This window comes from Mustela nivalis (assembly GCF_964662115.1).
Source record: "Mustela nivalis genome assembly, chromosome: 18".
In the NCBI taxonomy this organism is placed as follows: Eukaryota; Metazoa; Chordata; class Mammalia; order Carnivora; family Mustelidae; genus Mustela; species Mustela nivalis.
Window position 1 is genome coordinate 18438608 of NC_139037.1, and position 14858 is coordinate 18453465.

The 14858-nt window shown below is 38.7% G+C and overlaps 1 protein-coding gene across 12 annotated transcripts in view; it reads left to right on the forward strand.

Annotated features, from left to right (window-relative positions):
* Nucleotides 1-14858, forward strand: part of TERB1 (telomere repeat binding bouquet formation protein 1) — a 47079-nt gene that overhangs the window by 30977 nt on the left and 1244 nt on the right. For 10 of the 12 annotated variants that reach the window (XM_082711964.1, XM_082711965.1, XM_082711966.1 and 7 more), the window contains 5 exons: nucleotides 1572-1921; nucleotides 3310-3374; nucleotides 3939-4034; nucleotides 10516-10665; nucleotides 10968-11033. In XM_082711964.1, coding sequence (XP_082568090.1) covers nucleotides 1572-1921; nucleotides 3310-3374; nucleotides 3939-4034; nucleotides 10516-10665; nucleotides 10968-11033 — 727 coding nt within the window. Of the gene's footprint in view, nucleotides 1-1571; nucleotides 1922-3309; nucleotides 3375-3938; nucleotides 4035-10515; nucleotides 10666-10967; nucleotides 11034-14858 lie in introns of those variants that run through there. The other 2 variants (XM_082711968.1, XM_082711961.1) reach the window with 2 other exon arrangements.

A 14858-nucleotide genomic window follows, 5' to 3' on the forward strand; every position in this document is an offset into this window, starting at 1 on the left:
TAAAAAAATTTTAAAGGGGTGCCTGGGTGACTCAGTGGGTTAAGCCTCTGCCTTCGGCTCGGGTGATCTCAGGGTCCTGGGATGGAGCCCTACATGAGGCTCTCTGCTCAGCAGGGAGCCTGCTTCTCCCTCCCCCTCTGCCTGCCTCTCTGCCTACTTGTGATCGCTCTCTCTCTGTCAAATAAATAAAAATCTTAAAAAATTTTTTTCTTTAAAGATTTATTATTTTAGAGAAAGAGAAAGTTTCGGGGGTGGGGCAGAAGGAGAGGGAGAGAGAATTCCAAACAGATTCCTTGCTGAGTGTGGGACCTACCCAGGACTCAGTCTGAGAACCCTGAGATAACCAAAAGAGCTGAAATCAAGAGTTGGATGCCCAACTGGCTGAGCCACACAGGCACACCCCTAAGGAAAAAAACGTTTTTTTTAAAGTAGGCTCCATGCCCAATGTGGGGTTTGGACTCAGGACCCTGAGATCAAGAGTTACATGTTCTACGAACTGAGCCTGCCAGGTACCTGCTTTATTCTTTATTTACAGTTGGAGAACAGTTTTTTGGTGGATCTCTCTTTTGAGCATGTAGGTTATTTCCAACTTTTGGCAATTACAAACAGTGTTGCGGTTAATAACATTAACATTTTGCATTTACCTGAGTACTTTCACATAAAAGTAAGATGTGCTTACCTTTACACGAGTATACCTATAGGATTTTTTTTGAAGATATGCACAGCTTTTATTATAAAAGATAATGTCAAATTATTTCTCTATAGAGGTTGTACAATTTATACTCCCACCCATAAATGTATAAGACTGTTTCCATGTGCCCTTTTGATCTTTGCCAGTTTCCTAGATGAATGCTGTCTCTGTGTGGTTTTATTTCTCTTATTCCAAGTGGGATGGAGCATTTTTTCATATGTTTAAGAGCTATTTATATTTCCTTTCCTGTTAACTGTTCATCTCCTTTTCCTATTTTTCTATACTATCATTAATCTTTTTCATATTTCATTGTAGCAGCTTTTTACAAATGTAAATAGAAAAATCATACCCCAAGACATAACATACATATTCTTTGTGCATAACATACATATTCTTTGTGTTGAATATCATTTGGCTTCTGGCCCTTTTTTCTTCTGAGTTCCTCCCCCACCCACCCACATTGTTCTTGGTCTGTAGCAGAATTTTGAAAAAATATTTTGGTTTTTTCTTTTATGATTTTTTTATTCTTTGTGATATTTAGAAAAGTCTTCTTCCCCTTAATAGTGTTAAAATACTGTTTTCTTTTTTAAAACAATCATTGCATTTTTTTACAAAACAATATTTAGCTCATTTTGACTTTATTTTTGTGTAAATTCTGAGATAGGGATCCAATTTATTTTTTCCCCAGATGACTACCCAGTTGTCGCCAGATCATTTATTAAATATATTCCTTTTTCTTCTAATGTAAATAGTCCCATTTACTATGTATATTCTATTGGCAGTCATGAACTTTCCTTACATTATTTAAAGAGAGTGTAAATTGAATTATAAAGCAAATGGATTATTTTGAAATTCTTCACTTGTCATTTTTACATTATAGGAAAAACTACAAAGAGAAAAAGATAAGCATAATGTTTCATCTATGAACATAAATATTCAAAATACATTGAAACACCTCCATGCCGATAGTATTGGCAGAGGTTCTACAGCAGAAGATAAAGATAAAAGCAAGTCTAGAAAGCTTCAGAGTTACCAATCCCATGGAGTTCTGTCTACAGCATGTACAAATGATCACCAAATGAAGACCGTGTTAAAGAGTGCAAATCCAGTTACTGCTTGTTATAGGGAGAGTGGGCAAAATAAGAATTTATGTAAAGCCAATTCAAGCTATAATCAAAATCTACAGGAAGGAACAACTTTTGAAAAAAAGAATTCTGTTTCTCAATCAAGGTATAGTTTAATAATTGTTTCTAACTTTTATGTATTTATTCAAGTATTTTTTTGTGCAGTACTCTGTGCCACTCTGTTAAACCCTCCGTTACAGAAATGATAAAATATGGTCTTGGGAGGACTCTGAATGGAAATGTTGAGAATGGAATTTGGATGGGAAGGTATAGGCCAGTTCAATAGGGCCTTGAATTTCACACTCAGAATTTTCAGTTTTCCCTCATAGGACACGGGAGCCACTGAGGATTTTAAATTGAGTGACGTCAGATTTGAATTTTAGAAAGAATATTCAGAAAACTTAACCTGAAACCCTATACCTGAAGTAACAGTGTGCACATTGGTAATCCATTAACAATGTAGCAAAAACCAGTTTATAAATTTAATTTGATAAAAGGGAGTAGTATGTGCTAAAAATCTGGTTTAGGCTTACCTTTTCACTTGTTCCTTGCATCTCACCTCTAGCTGATGTCCCTTCTCCCTCTGGTAGCTTATGGGTTCAGACCTGGGATTGTCACCTTTCTTAAAGCCTTGCTTATATTCTCTCCTCTAAAGGTTACTGTGCCAGGTAGGAAACTGAAGAGTATGCTGCTATATTCTGGGAAGGTTGCAGGGTGAGCAGGATATTAGGGAGATGGATTACATCATCACAACTCCTTTTTTTCCTTTGCATAACTGTTCTTGATGTCAATTTTAAATTAATTTCTTAGGAATGTGGAACTGGAAAGCATTGCGATATGTTCTTGGGCCAACCTTATTGCTTTCTGATTCTGTTCTCTCCTCCCCTCACTTCCTCGTTCTTTCCTGTTTTCCTCTTTCCTTTTTTAAGTTTATGTATTTATTTCATTAATCTCTATACCCAACTCGGGCTCAAACCCATGACCTTGAGATCAAGAGCCAGCCAAGTGCCCCGTGTTTTCCTCTTGCAAAACTTATTTTTCCCATGTTTCTGCTGGCATCAGTGGTATTGCCCTTTGGTGTCTTGTGGTTTGTTTATTAAGATTTTATTTATTTATTTGAGAATGAGTGAGCACAAGCAGGTTGAAGGGAAGAGGGAGAAGCAACTCCCCACCAAGCAGGGAGCTGTATGTGGTGCTCGATCCCGACATGGACTTTGAGCCCTGGACTCTGGGATGATGACCTGAGCCAAGGCAAATGCTCAACCAGCTAAGCCACCAAGGTTCCCCAGAGTCTTATTTAATGCCATTTTTGGAAAGGAGACTATAACCATTACAAACGCTACTTTGGCAGAATTTGATAGACTTTGGTAGACCCTGGTTCCATCTCCTTCTGGCTGCCAAATACCCAGAATTGCACCACTGCCTACAGAAACATTTGTCCATACACCAAACAGTATGTTTACTTTTAAATATTTGGTGTCTATTTTCTTTTAGTGACCGTGTTTTTAAACATCCAGTTCCCGTTGTCAAAAATAGAAAGCAGCAGTTACCAGTAACAGGTATGTTTAAAAATATTTCTTCTTTGAGTTTTTAAGAAAACATTTAGGTGACTAATACAGATAAAAATGTACATTGAGGGCACCTGGGTGGCTCAGTGAGTTAAAGCCTCTGCCTTTGGCTCAGGTCATGATCTCAGGGTCCTGGGATGGAGTCCCGCATCGGGCTCTCTGCTCAGCAGGGAGCCTGCTTCCTCCTCTCTCTCTCTGCCTGCCTCTCTGCCTACTTGTGATCTTTCTCTGTCAAATAACTAAATAAAATCTTAAAAAAAAAGTCTATACTGCCTAGAGCAATCTATACTTTTAAAAAAAAATGTACATTGATATATTTCCCCTCTAGCATATAAGCCACACCTTTGACTCTGTTTCTGGTGTAAGTGCCTCAGTCACCTTTTACTGATAACCAGAACCTTTCTATTTATCTACCAGGGTGACTGTATATGTAGTACTGTGCTAAAGTTGATGAGAATCTTGAGAATTACTATATTGTGTAAATGTCAGGTCCTTTTCATTAATCAATTTTCATTAATCAGAAGAACCTTACATGTTGCAGTTTTTTTTTTCCAGATCCATTTACATTATGTTCAGATATAATAAATAAAGAAGTCATCAGTTTTCTAGCAAGTAACAATCAGTCCAAAATGTTAAAGTACAGATGCTCAGGTAAATATTCTTTAATTACAGTTGTTTTGCAATTAAACTTTGTATGATATTAGTCAACTAGGATTTGTAGTAGTTCTGCCTATGTGATTTAAACTTTATTTCCTTTGGAAAAATAATGATCTGGAACATCATTAAACATTCAGATCAATACTTATCTGCATTTGCCTGTGCTTCCAGTATTTGTTTATATGAATCACCGTAGCTAATACTTTAATACTTTATTATTATATTTTTGTCTGAATAACATCTACAAGTTTAACTTCTCTGAGTTAGGTAAACGTTTTTTATATTCTCAGAGAGCCAATAGGTATGTATTCTGGATAATGCTCTAAACATAAGACATTAAGTATTAAACAACATCTATTTTTATGTCTTTATTTAATGTATATACGTTTCTAGTGTTCCATGCCCCATTATTTTATGTTTTCTGCAAGGCCCCTGTAAATGTGCCACAGTGCTTAACCCAGCCCCTTCTCCTCCATACCCTGATACTTCGTTTTTTGGTGTCACACTCTGCTCTATGGGCAAAATTGAGGCTATTCTATAGTAGGCTTGAAATAACACTGTTCTTTAGTCTTGGATGTAGAGTTTGTCTCTGTGACTCTAAAATTAGCTCTATCTAGCTATAATCAGAATCCCATTTCTTTTTTCCTCCCCATTTTAATACTTGTGAAATATTTCTTTTCCTTACCTTTCTATTAATTAAATCCTTTTGGCCCACCTTAAACTATGTTCGTTTCTCTTTATCCAAAAAAGAAAAATATAAGGGCACCTGGCTGGCTCATTTGGAGGAGCATGAGACACTTGATCTCAGGGTTGTGGGTTTGAGCCTCACGGTTGTATGTAGAGATTACTTAAATAAATAAAAACTTTAAAAAGAGGGGAGGATGGGCACCCGTGGGCTCAGTGGGTTAAGCCTCTGCCTTCAGCTCAGGTCATGATCTCAGGGTCCTGGAATCGAGCCCCACATCGGGCTCTCTGCTCAGCGGGGAGCCTGCTTCCCCCCCCTCTCTCTGCCTGCTGCTCTGTCTACTTGTGATCTCTCTGTCAAATAAAAAAAAAATCTTAAAAAAGTTAAAAATTTAAAAAAAGAGAGAATATTAAATACTTGATGTGACTTGCTGTCTCTTTGAGTATTCATCTATTCTTTCTTCCATCATTCATTATCAGATACCTGCTCTTTCTCCTTTCTCTTTCATTATATTAATTCCCTTCTTAACTCCCTGCACTTTGGCTTCTTTTAGTGCCATTCTACTAAACTTAAATGCTAAAGATTTCCTGAAGTCTCTTTTTTTGTGCCAAAACCAAAGACTTCTAAAAAATTCTTATCCTTGGGGCACCTGAGTGGCTCAGTGGGTTAAAGCCTCTGCCTTCAGCCCAGATCATGGTCTCAGGGTCCTGGGATTGACACCCCCACCCCCCACCCTCCTCCCCCCACCCCCCCACCCCCCAACTCCAGCCCCGGCATTGGGCTCTCTGCTCAGCAGGGAGCCTGCTTCCCCTCCTCTCTCTCTGCCTGCCCCCTCTGCCTATTTGTGATCTCTGTCAAATAAGTAAATAAAATCTTAAAAAATAAAAATTAAAAAATAAAATAAAAAATTCTTATCCTTTATGGTATTTCTGCACTGTTGACTGCCGTTCCTTGAAGTCCTCTCCTCTCCGTAGTTTATAAGTATTTTTTTTTAAGATTTTATTTATTTATTTGACAGAGAGAGATCACAAGTAGACAGAGAGGCAGGCAGAGAGAGAGAGGGAAGCAGGCTCCCTGCGGAGCCTTACTTGATCCCAGGACCCTGAGATCATGACTTGAGCAGAAGACAGAAGGTAGTGAAGGCAGAAGGTAGCGGCTTAACCCACTGAGCCACCCAGGCGCCCCTCCTCTCAGTAGTTGAAGACACACTTCCCAGATCATCCCCCTGTGCTCCCTGGAGCTATGCTACGAACTCAAAAGGGCACTACATAATACTTTAAATTTTAAGTGAAATGCAAAATAGCTAACATTTTTTGGATACCACAGGCACTGCTAGCTCAAAGTCATTTAGAGTTTCAGCATTAGATTGCACTACATTCCCCATGATGATGTCTTTGTGGAGTTGGGCTTTCAGTGGTTGTGATAAAAAGCAAGCACTGCATGAAAATAATAGGGAACAGGAAATGAGGGTGGCAGTGTCAGATTCCAAGGTTTGAGAAGTTGTGCTGTACCTAATAGATGCACATATCCCATTAGGAATAATTGTGGTTAATAAGAATGAAATCTAAATATTATGTTCTTTTTTTAACTTTAAGTGGCTCAGTTGGTTAAGCAGCTGCCTTCGGCTCAGGTCATGATCCCAGCGTCCTGGGATCGAGTCCCACATCGGGCTCCTTGCTCCACGGGGAGTCTGCTTCTCCCTCTGACTCTGCCTTCCACTCTGTCTGCCTGTGCTCGCTCTCGCTCTCCCTCAGAAAAATAAATAAATAAAATCTTTAAAAAAAAAAAAAGATTTTATTTATTTGAGAGAGAGAGAGTGTGCCTAAGCATGATTGGGGTAAGGGGAGTCAGAGAGAGAAGAGCAAGTAGACTCAGGGAGCCTGACATGGGCCTGGGTCCCAGGACCCTGGGATCATGACCTGAGTAAAAGGTAGATGCTTAACTGACTGAGTCACCCAGGCACCCCTAATTTTACTTCCTTATTTATTTGAGAGAGGAAAGAGAGTGCTTGTGAGAGGGGGAGGAGAAAAGGGAGAGGAACAAGAACACTCTGCACTGTGTATGGAGCCCAGCTCAGGGTTTGACCCCATGACCCTAAGATTCTGACCTGAGCCAAAATCAAGAGTCAGACACCCAATCAACTTGGCTGCCCAGGTGCCCCTATTATTTTCAATTTAGGTATATTATCTTTTCAAATGGCTACTAAGTTATTAGAACATAAATGCTTATTAAATTGTTTTGGACTTAACAGGCAAATCAGTATTTCTTTTGACCCGGGGGTGCCATAAAAAATCACCAAGAACTTAAGGATGCCATGAACTGGGAAAGTTTGGGAACTTCTGATCTGATGTATGTCAGAGGGCAGTGTGGGTGCTCTATAACCATTAACTCCCTTTCATCCCTTACTTTGTTTGAGATGGTTTTCTCTTAGTTCTTTTCTTTAATGATGATTCATTCATTTCATGGATACTTAGGGAGTGTTTCTTCCATGGTAGCATGGGTATCAAAGATGAATAGATCTCAATCCTTACCTCAAAAAGTCTAAAAACCACTCCATTTTATCACCTTCATTACTTTATCTCTCTCTTTCTGCCAAGTTTCTACCATTATTTCCCCCAAGACATACTCTGTAGCACATTCTCAGCGCCATTGCAACATTTACTTGGGTGGCATCAGCTATCATTTTACTGATTTTCAAATCTGTGTCTCTATACTTTGCTTCTACCTTGAACCAGTTATAGCCTCATTCCTCCACTTCCAGCTATATCCAGGACATTATTCAGTATCTTGTTTTTACTTTAAGCTTGATGTATTTAAAACAATATCTGGGTGGCTCAGTGGGCTAAAGCCTCTGCCTTCACCTGAGGTCATGATCCCAGCGTCCTGGGGTCGAGCCCCGCATCAGGCTTTCTGCTCGGCAGGGAGCCTGCTTCCCCTTCTCTCTCTGTCTGCCTCTCTGCCTACTTGTGATCTCTGTCTGTGAAACAAATAAATAAAATATTTTTAAAAATAAATAAATAAATAAAAACCCTTTACCTAGTAAATCCAATTTCTTAAAAAAAAAAACACTATATATATATATGATGTGTATGTTGCTGTTAACTTCTCTAACATGTGCTTTTTATCAAGTCATCAAGCTAAGGAACCCTCAGTGCTTCTTTGTAACTCATTGATTCAAACTCTCTGCCTGGCTTTTAAATTTTTGTGGAATTTTGTTCTGCTTCCACTTGTTAAATTTTATTGCATATTTGTTCTTCTTAAGTCTGCCAGAAAGTTGCCGTGCTTATTCCAAACTTTGTCATTCAGTCAACTGTCAAAGTACTTAAGAATTATCCTTAGTTTTTCCCTTACCCTAACAGCTCATCATTCACCAATTTTTACGTCAGGAATCTCTACATTCTCTCTGTAAATGTCCTGTTTCAGAATCCCTTCATTTATATGCTGGACTATTGAAGTAACCCCTTAACTGATCCTCTTATCTTCACCTAAGCTTTCTATGAGACAAATGAAAGTCATTTCCCTGCTTAATAAATATCCATTAGCTCCTCCCCACTGACTTGGAGTAGATATACTTGGAGTAGATATACTATATACTTGGTGTGGCTTTCAAGACCATTCTTTTTTTTTTTTTTTTTAAGATTTTATTTATTTATTTGACAGAGAGAGATCACAGTAGACAGAGAGGCAAGCAGAGAGGCAGGCAGAGAGAGAGAGAGGGAAGCAGGCTCCCTGCTGAGCAGAGAGCCCGATGCGGGACTTGATCCCAGGACCCCGAGATCATGACCTGAGCCGAAGGCAGCGGCTCAACTATGTCCCCTGCAACCTTCACTAGTTTCAACTTTCCTCCCACATTTCTCTCCAGCCACACCAAAGTACCTAAAATCATCTGAACATGTTACGCTTTTACTTTTTTGTGCTTTTGCACATGTTCATTGTATTTGTAATGTCCTCATCCTAGCCAGCTTTCTGCCTAACTTCTAGCCCTTTTGGAGTGGGCCATTAGGTGACTGGCAGATGGGAAACTTTATAATGGATGGAAGTGGCTAACATCATCTGAACCTACTGGTCAATCTTAGCATTCAAAGAAGAGAGAGAGAGACTTTATGTACTTCTTAATATGATTAAGTAAGAAGTCCTCAAGACTGCCTGTGAGGAGCTCTACTAAAAACAGTTGAATCTGAGCGCCTGGGTAGCTTAGTCGGTTGAGCATCTGACTCTTGGTTTCTGCTTGGATCATGATCTCAAGGTCATGGGATAAAGCTCTATATCAGCCTCTGTGCTTGGCTGGAGTCTGCTTAGAGATTCTTTCCCCTGACCCCTTCCCCTTATCCCTCTCTTTTTCTCTCTCTAAAATAAAATGAAATAGGGGCGCCCCAGTGGCTTAGTTAGTTTAGCATCTGCCTTTGGCTCAGGTCATGATCTCAGAGTCTCAGGATTGAGCCCTGCAGGGCTTCTCGCTCAGCAGGGAGTCTGCTTGTCCCTCTCCCTCTATCCCACCCCCCACTCGTATTCCTTCACTCCCTGGCTCTCTCTCAGATAAAGAAAATCTTTACAAATAAAATAGATATTAAAAAACCCAGTTGAATCTGAATATTATCAGTCGTTCAGATCTAATTGCTAGTTTATCGGATACCCAGGAATGTTTTAAAGCGTCTAACTAGCATAAAATCCTTAAAACCTAGGCTTGGAGTAGCTCCAATATAAATGACCCAGTGTCTATATCAAGTAAATGAGAAGGAGGAAGAGAGGAAAATTGATAGAGTTAAAGAAACTCAAGTGACATTTCAACTGAATGTACTGAAGAACCTTCTTGGATCACAGTTTAAACAAACTGTAAAAAGAAAGTTTTAAGGGCGCCTGGGTTGCTCAGTCATTAAGCAGCTGTCTTAGGCTCAGGTCATGATCCCGGGGTCCTGGGATCGAGGCCCACATAGGGCTCCCTTCTCTCTCTCCTGCTCCCTCTGCTTGTATTCCCTCTCTTTCTGTGTCCCTCTGTCAAGTAAATACATAAAATCTTAAAAAAAAAAAAGTTTGGGGCGCCTGGGTGGCTTAGTGGGTCAAAGCCTCTGCCTTCTGCTCAGGTCATGATCCCTACTTGTGATCTCTGTCAAATAAATAAATAAAATCTTTAAAATAAAATAAAATAAAAGTTTTGAAATGATGGGGAAATTTGAACCCTGACTAGATATTAGATTATGTTAGGCATAATTTTTTTAGGCTTGATGATGGTTTTGTGTATTTGGAAAAAGGAGCCCTTCTCTGTTAGGGACACAGATGAAATGATACTTAAATGCCAGTTCCAGGCTCCATAATCCAGTGTATACATGGAGGACAGAGCAGAGTAAGTGGATTGAAGGTAAAATATGACTGAGCATGACTTAATAATTATTAAAGGTGAATGATGGAAATGTGGAAGTTCATTATACTTTCCCCTTACTCTTTTGTGTTTGAAATTTTCCATAATAAAACATTGGGAGGAAAAAAGACAACTGGGCATAAAAGCCACTTCTTTTGGTTATCTTCCCTAATAGTGACTCCTGCTCAGAACCTAACCAAGCTAGGTGGTCTTTTTATATATCACTCTAACTGTTGACACCTCTATTATAACACTTACTTCACTGTATTGTATCTGTTGTCTTTAATCTCTCCTGTGACTGAGCTTCTTGGCATACTTAAAATTAAGTTCCTGATTTCACTTCAGTTACCATCATAAAGATATTTGTTTTCATTGATTTTTGTTATTTGATATTTTGTAATATCTATATATCATTTTAATTTGTTTTCTTTTAGGTTGCATAGCAGTAGGAAAATCCCTGAATAGCCGAAATTTTAGCAAGCTCTTGCACTCTTGCCCATACCAATGTGATCGTCATAAAGTCATTGTGGAAGCTGAAGACAGATATAAAAGTGAACTAAGGAAATCACTTATCTGTAACAAAAGTAATTAATTCAGCAGCTTTGAAACTATAATTATGACTATACCTTCTGAACTGTGATCTAGAACATTAAATATGTTAAAAAGTTAGAGGGCAAAATAATGTCGTAAAGAAAATATCTCTGAGAAACCAGTGTTTTAAGATATACCCAGGGAACAGATTTAGTCTCTGGTGGTTTAAAAATTCTTCCTAATCCATCTAAGGATTCCCATTAGAAGGGTGGGGGGAATACCATACTTATGGAATTGATGTGCTCTTACTCAGATTGATACTGTACGTATTCTAAATGTCTTCTGTATTTTTCAGAAATTCTGCTGACCCCACGTAGAAGACGACAACTCAGTCATGAATCTACTGCCTCTGGAGAAATAAGTGAATATATTTAATTTTTAAATAAACCTAAATTGCATATAGTTCTGAGAAAAAGAGGACAGTTGAAGAATTGTTCTCAGTCTCATCGTCAGTGGTTCTTAAATGATAACCCTTGGCTCTGGTGAGGGCCGTAGTTCCTAAGAAGGAACTTTTCACTTTCCTTCCTCATGTTGCTTTCCTCACTCATTTCTTGCCAGCAGGGGAAGATGCAGGAGGAAACTAACATTTATTAAGCACTTACTGTATGTTACATGTTTTATAGACATTTCCTTTAATTCTTGTAATATTATAAGGTAGGTTTTATTTTATTCCCACTTTAAGGTATAAGAAATTGGCAAATGACAGAGCTTACATTCAAATGCAAGCCTGTCTTTTTTCATAAGCCCCTAGTCTATCCTCTGGATCACATTTCTATTTTAAGAACAAAATTATTCTCCTATGAGTAAGTGCTTCAGAAAGATTTTGCAGAAGGTTTTGGTTCATAACTACAGCACTTCATACCATCAGAACTGAAGAGACAAATAGAACCCTCCTTAAAAATCAAAATACTTCTTAAATGATGAGTTAATTTATTAGAATTTTTATTTAACTACAGGTTAATGTTTTGGGTTTATCACCATTCCAAATTTATTATGGAGACTTAAAAAATGTTATCATTTTATTATCTTCATATGGAATTAATATCTGCAGAGTAAGAATAAGCAGTTGAATAATCTTACTTATCAAAATAACCTGGAATTTAGTAACATCTATAGTGTTATTCTGTCATTTATTGCAAAGATATTTAGACTTGATACATATGGGAATGTTTTACCATATACTTTTACTTACCATTTTCACTTCCAAAGTCTTAAAAGAAGTTTCAGATTTACTTTTTTAGATTTTTTTTTTTGTCGGTGGGGGGGCATCTGAGTGGCTCAGTCGGTTGAGTATCTGCCTTTACCTCAGGTCATGATCTCAGGGCCCTGGAATCAAGCCCCACATCAGGCTCCCTGCTGGAAGCCTGCTTCTCCTTCTGCCTGCTGCTCCCCTTGCTTGTGCATTCTCTTTCTCTCTCTCCCTGACAAATAAAATTAAAAAAAAAAAAAAGATTTTTATTTTATTTTTTATTTTTTATTTTTTTTTTTTTTAAAGATTTTATTTATTTATTTGTCAGAGAGAGAGTGAGTGAGAGCGAGCACAGGCAGACAGAGTGGAAGGAAGAGTCAGAGGGAGAAGCAGACTCCCTGCAGAGCAAGGAGCCCGATGTGGGACTCGATCCCAGGACGCTGGGATCATGACCTGAGCCGAAGGCAGCTGCTTAACCAACTGAGCCACCCAGGTGTCCCAGATTTTTATTTTTTTAAGTTATCTCTACATCCAACATGGAGCTCCAAAGCAAAACCCCAAGATCAAGAGTCACATGCTCTATCAGACTGAGCCAAGCCAGGTGCCCCTCAAATTTGCTTTTTATGGCTGGGTCTTTTTCTAAGTTTAAAGTTCTGCATGCAATTTAAAATTAAGTACAGGGGCGCCTGGGTGGCTCAGTGGGTTAAGCCGCTGCCTTCGGCTCAGGTCATAATCTCAGGGTCCTGGGATCGAGCCCCACATCGGGCTCTCTGTTCAGCAGGGAGCCTGCTTCCCTCTCTCTCTCTCTCTCTGCCTGCCTCTCCATCTACTTGTGATTTCTTTCTGTAAAATAAATAAATAAAATCTTTAAAAAAAAATTAAGTACAGTACTCATGTAGAGCAGTCCACTTTTTGAAGAAATATTTCCTGTAGAAACTGTTAGAAAATGGTTACTTTTCCATAGAAACATGTTGCATTTGGAAAAATTGGTTGTGACAAGGAGTTGGCATCAAATTAATAATGGATTTCTTTTCAACAACATGACTTAAAAGCAAATGTATAATAACCAAAATTATATCCTATAATCATTTTACATAGTAAACTCATTTGTGGAGCCTCATGAAATGTACATAATTAGGGTTATACATTGATTTTACAGAGGAATCCTTAATACTGTTAAGTGATGTCCAGCTCATAAATAATTACATCTTTTTTATAAGTTAAAATTCTTTAGCTTAAAGCAAATAGTTAATAATTTGGGCTGCTTTTTTTAAAATTTAGAAAGGCATCTTGAGGAGGTATGGTATAGATTGGTCTCTCAAGTAAGCTAGGAATTTTGGATATGTTGCCATTTCCCACCCACTTGATTTCCCTTTCTTTTTGAGAGACATTTATGACCATTTGTTTGGTTGTAGGTTACATTCAAATTTTAAACCATCCTTTTAAGAAGAGACCATTGCAACATCTAAGTATTTAAAGAGCCTAGGCTCTCGTTCAGAATGGACTGGTACTTTTTTTTTTTTAAGATTTTATTTATTTATTTGACAGACAGAGATCAGAAGTAGGCAGAGAGGCAGGCAGAGAGAGAGGAGGAAGCAGGCTTCCCGCTGAGCAGAGAGTCCCATGCAATGCGGGGCTCCATCCCAGGACCCTGGGATCACAACCCAAGCTGAAGGCAGAGGCTTAATCCACTGAGCCACCCAGGCGCCCCCAGAATGGACTGGTATCTTAAGAGGGTTTGAAAAATAAGGGTCTCTAGAACTGAGCCTTCTTTCCTCCTTTCCCCTACTCTTTCCAAGTACCTGATCAATATAAGAGGAACATACTTGGGGCGCCTGGTGGCTCAGTGGGTTAAAGCCTGTGCCTTCAGCTCAGGTCATGATCCCAGGGTGCTGGAATTGAGCCCCACATCGGGCTCTCTGCTCAGCAGGGAGCCTGCTTCCTGCCCCCCCTACCTCTCAGCCTGCTTGTCATCTCTGTCAAATAAATAAATAAAAATCTTTAAAAGAAAAAATACAAGAGGAACACTAAAGAAGCCACAGAAGGGAGCCCTGTGGGGTAGAGCTGCTTTCTCCTTCTAGACTGCTGTATTCTGTATTCTGCTGCAGTAACCTTTGAGGAATTGGGCACATATGTAGGAGTCAGTGAAATGTCAGCTTGATTAGAAAAGTGGAAATTGACTATGAACAACTTCCAGATGCTCGTATCCTGAATGTTATAACAACCTGTCCAGTCCCGATTATGAGTTCAAATCATTTAGCAAGTGAAGTTGAAATCATGTACTTCTTGGAAAACAACAGCTTTTCAGTAGACCCAAAAGTAAGGAGTAACTTCATTGATAAGTTTTTTTGTTTGTTTGTTTGTTTGTTTTTTAAGATTTTATTTATTTATTTGAGAGAGAGAGAAAGAGAACACAGGCAGGGGGAATGTCAAAGGGAGGAGATGTGGGGCTGGATCCCTGGGATCATGACCTGAGCCAAAGACAAGGCACTTAACCAACTGAGCCACGCAGGGGCCCCCATTGATAAGTTTTGAAGCACTTTTTTTTACCAATGAATTCTTTCTTTCAACAAATATTTATTGATCCTCTTCTATGTGTCAGATTGTGTCAGATACTATTTTAGGCATTGGGATACAGTGGTGACCAAAACAGACAAAAATTCTTACCTACATGGATCTTGCATTCTAAGTAATACCATTAAGTAATAACCAGACATTACTTTTATTGGTTTCTCAGCCTTCTGTTGGTAAGATTTTAGTTTCTGTTTTAAAAGATCTGAACTATGGCTCCTGCCCTAGGAGAGGTAGATAAATAGCTAACAGTCTTGACCTGCGCAAGGGCAAGATTTTCTAAGGTTGTCCCAGCACAACTGTTTCAAGTAGCAGCAGCCTTAAGTGGAAATACAAAAAAAAGTCTTCCTTATCAGCATCTATCTACAATAATAACATGAATTAGCAATGAATGAAAAAACTTCAAAGAAAACTATTTCCTGGTAA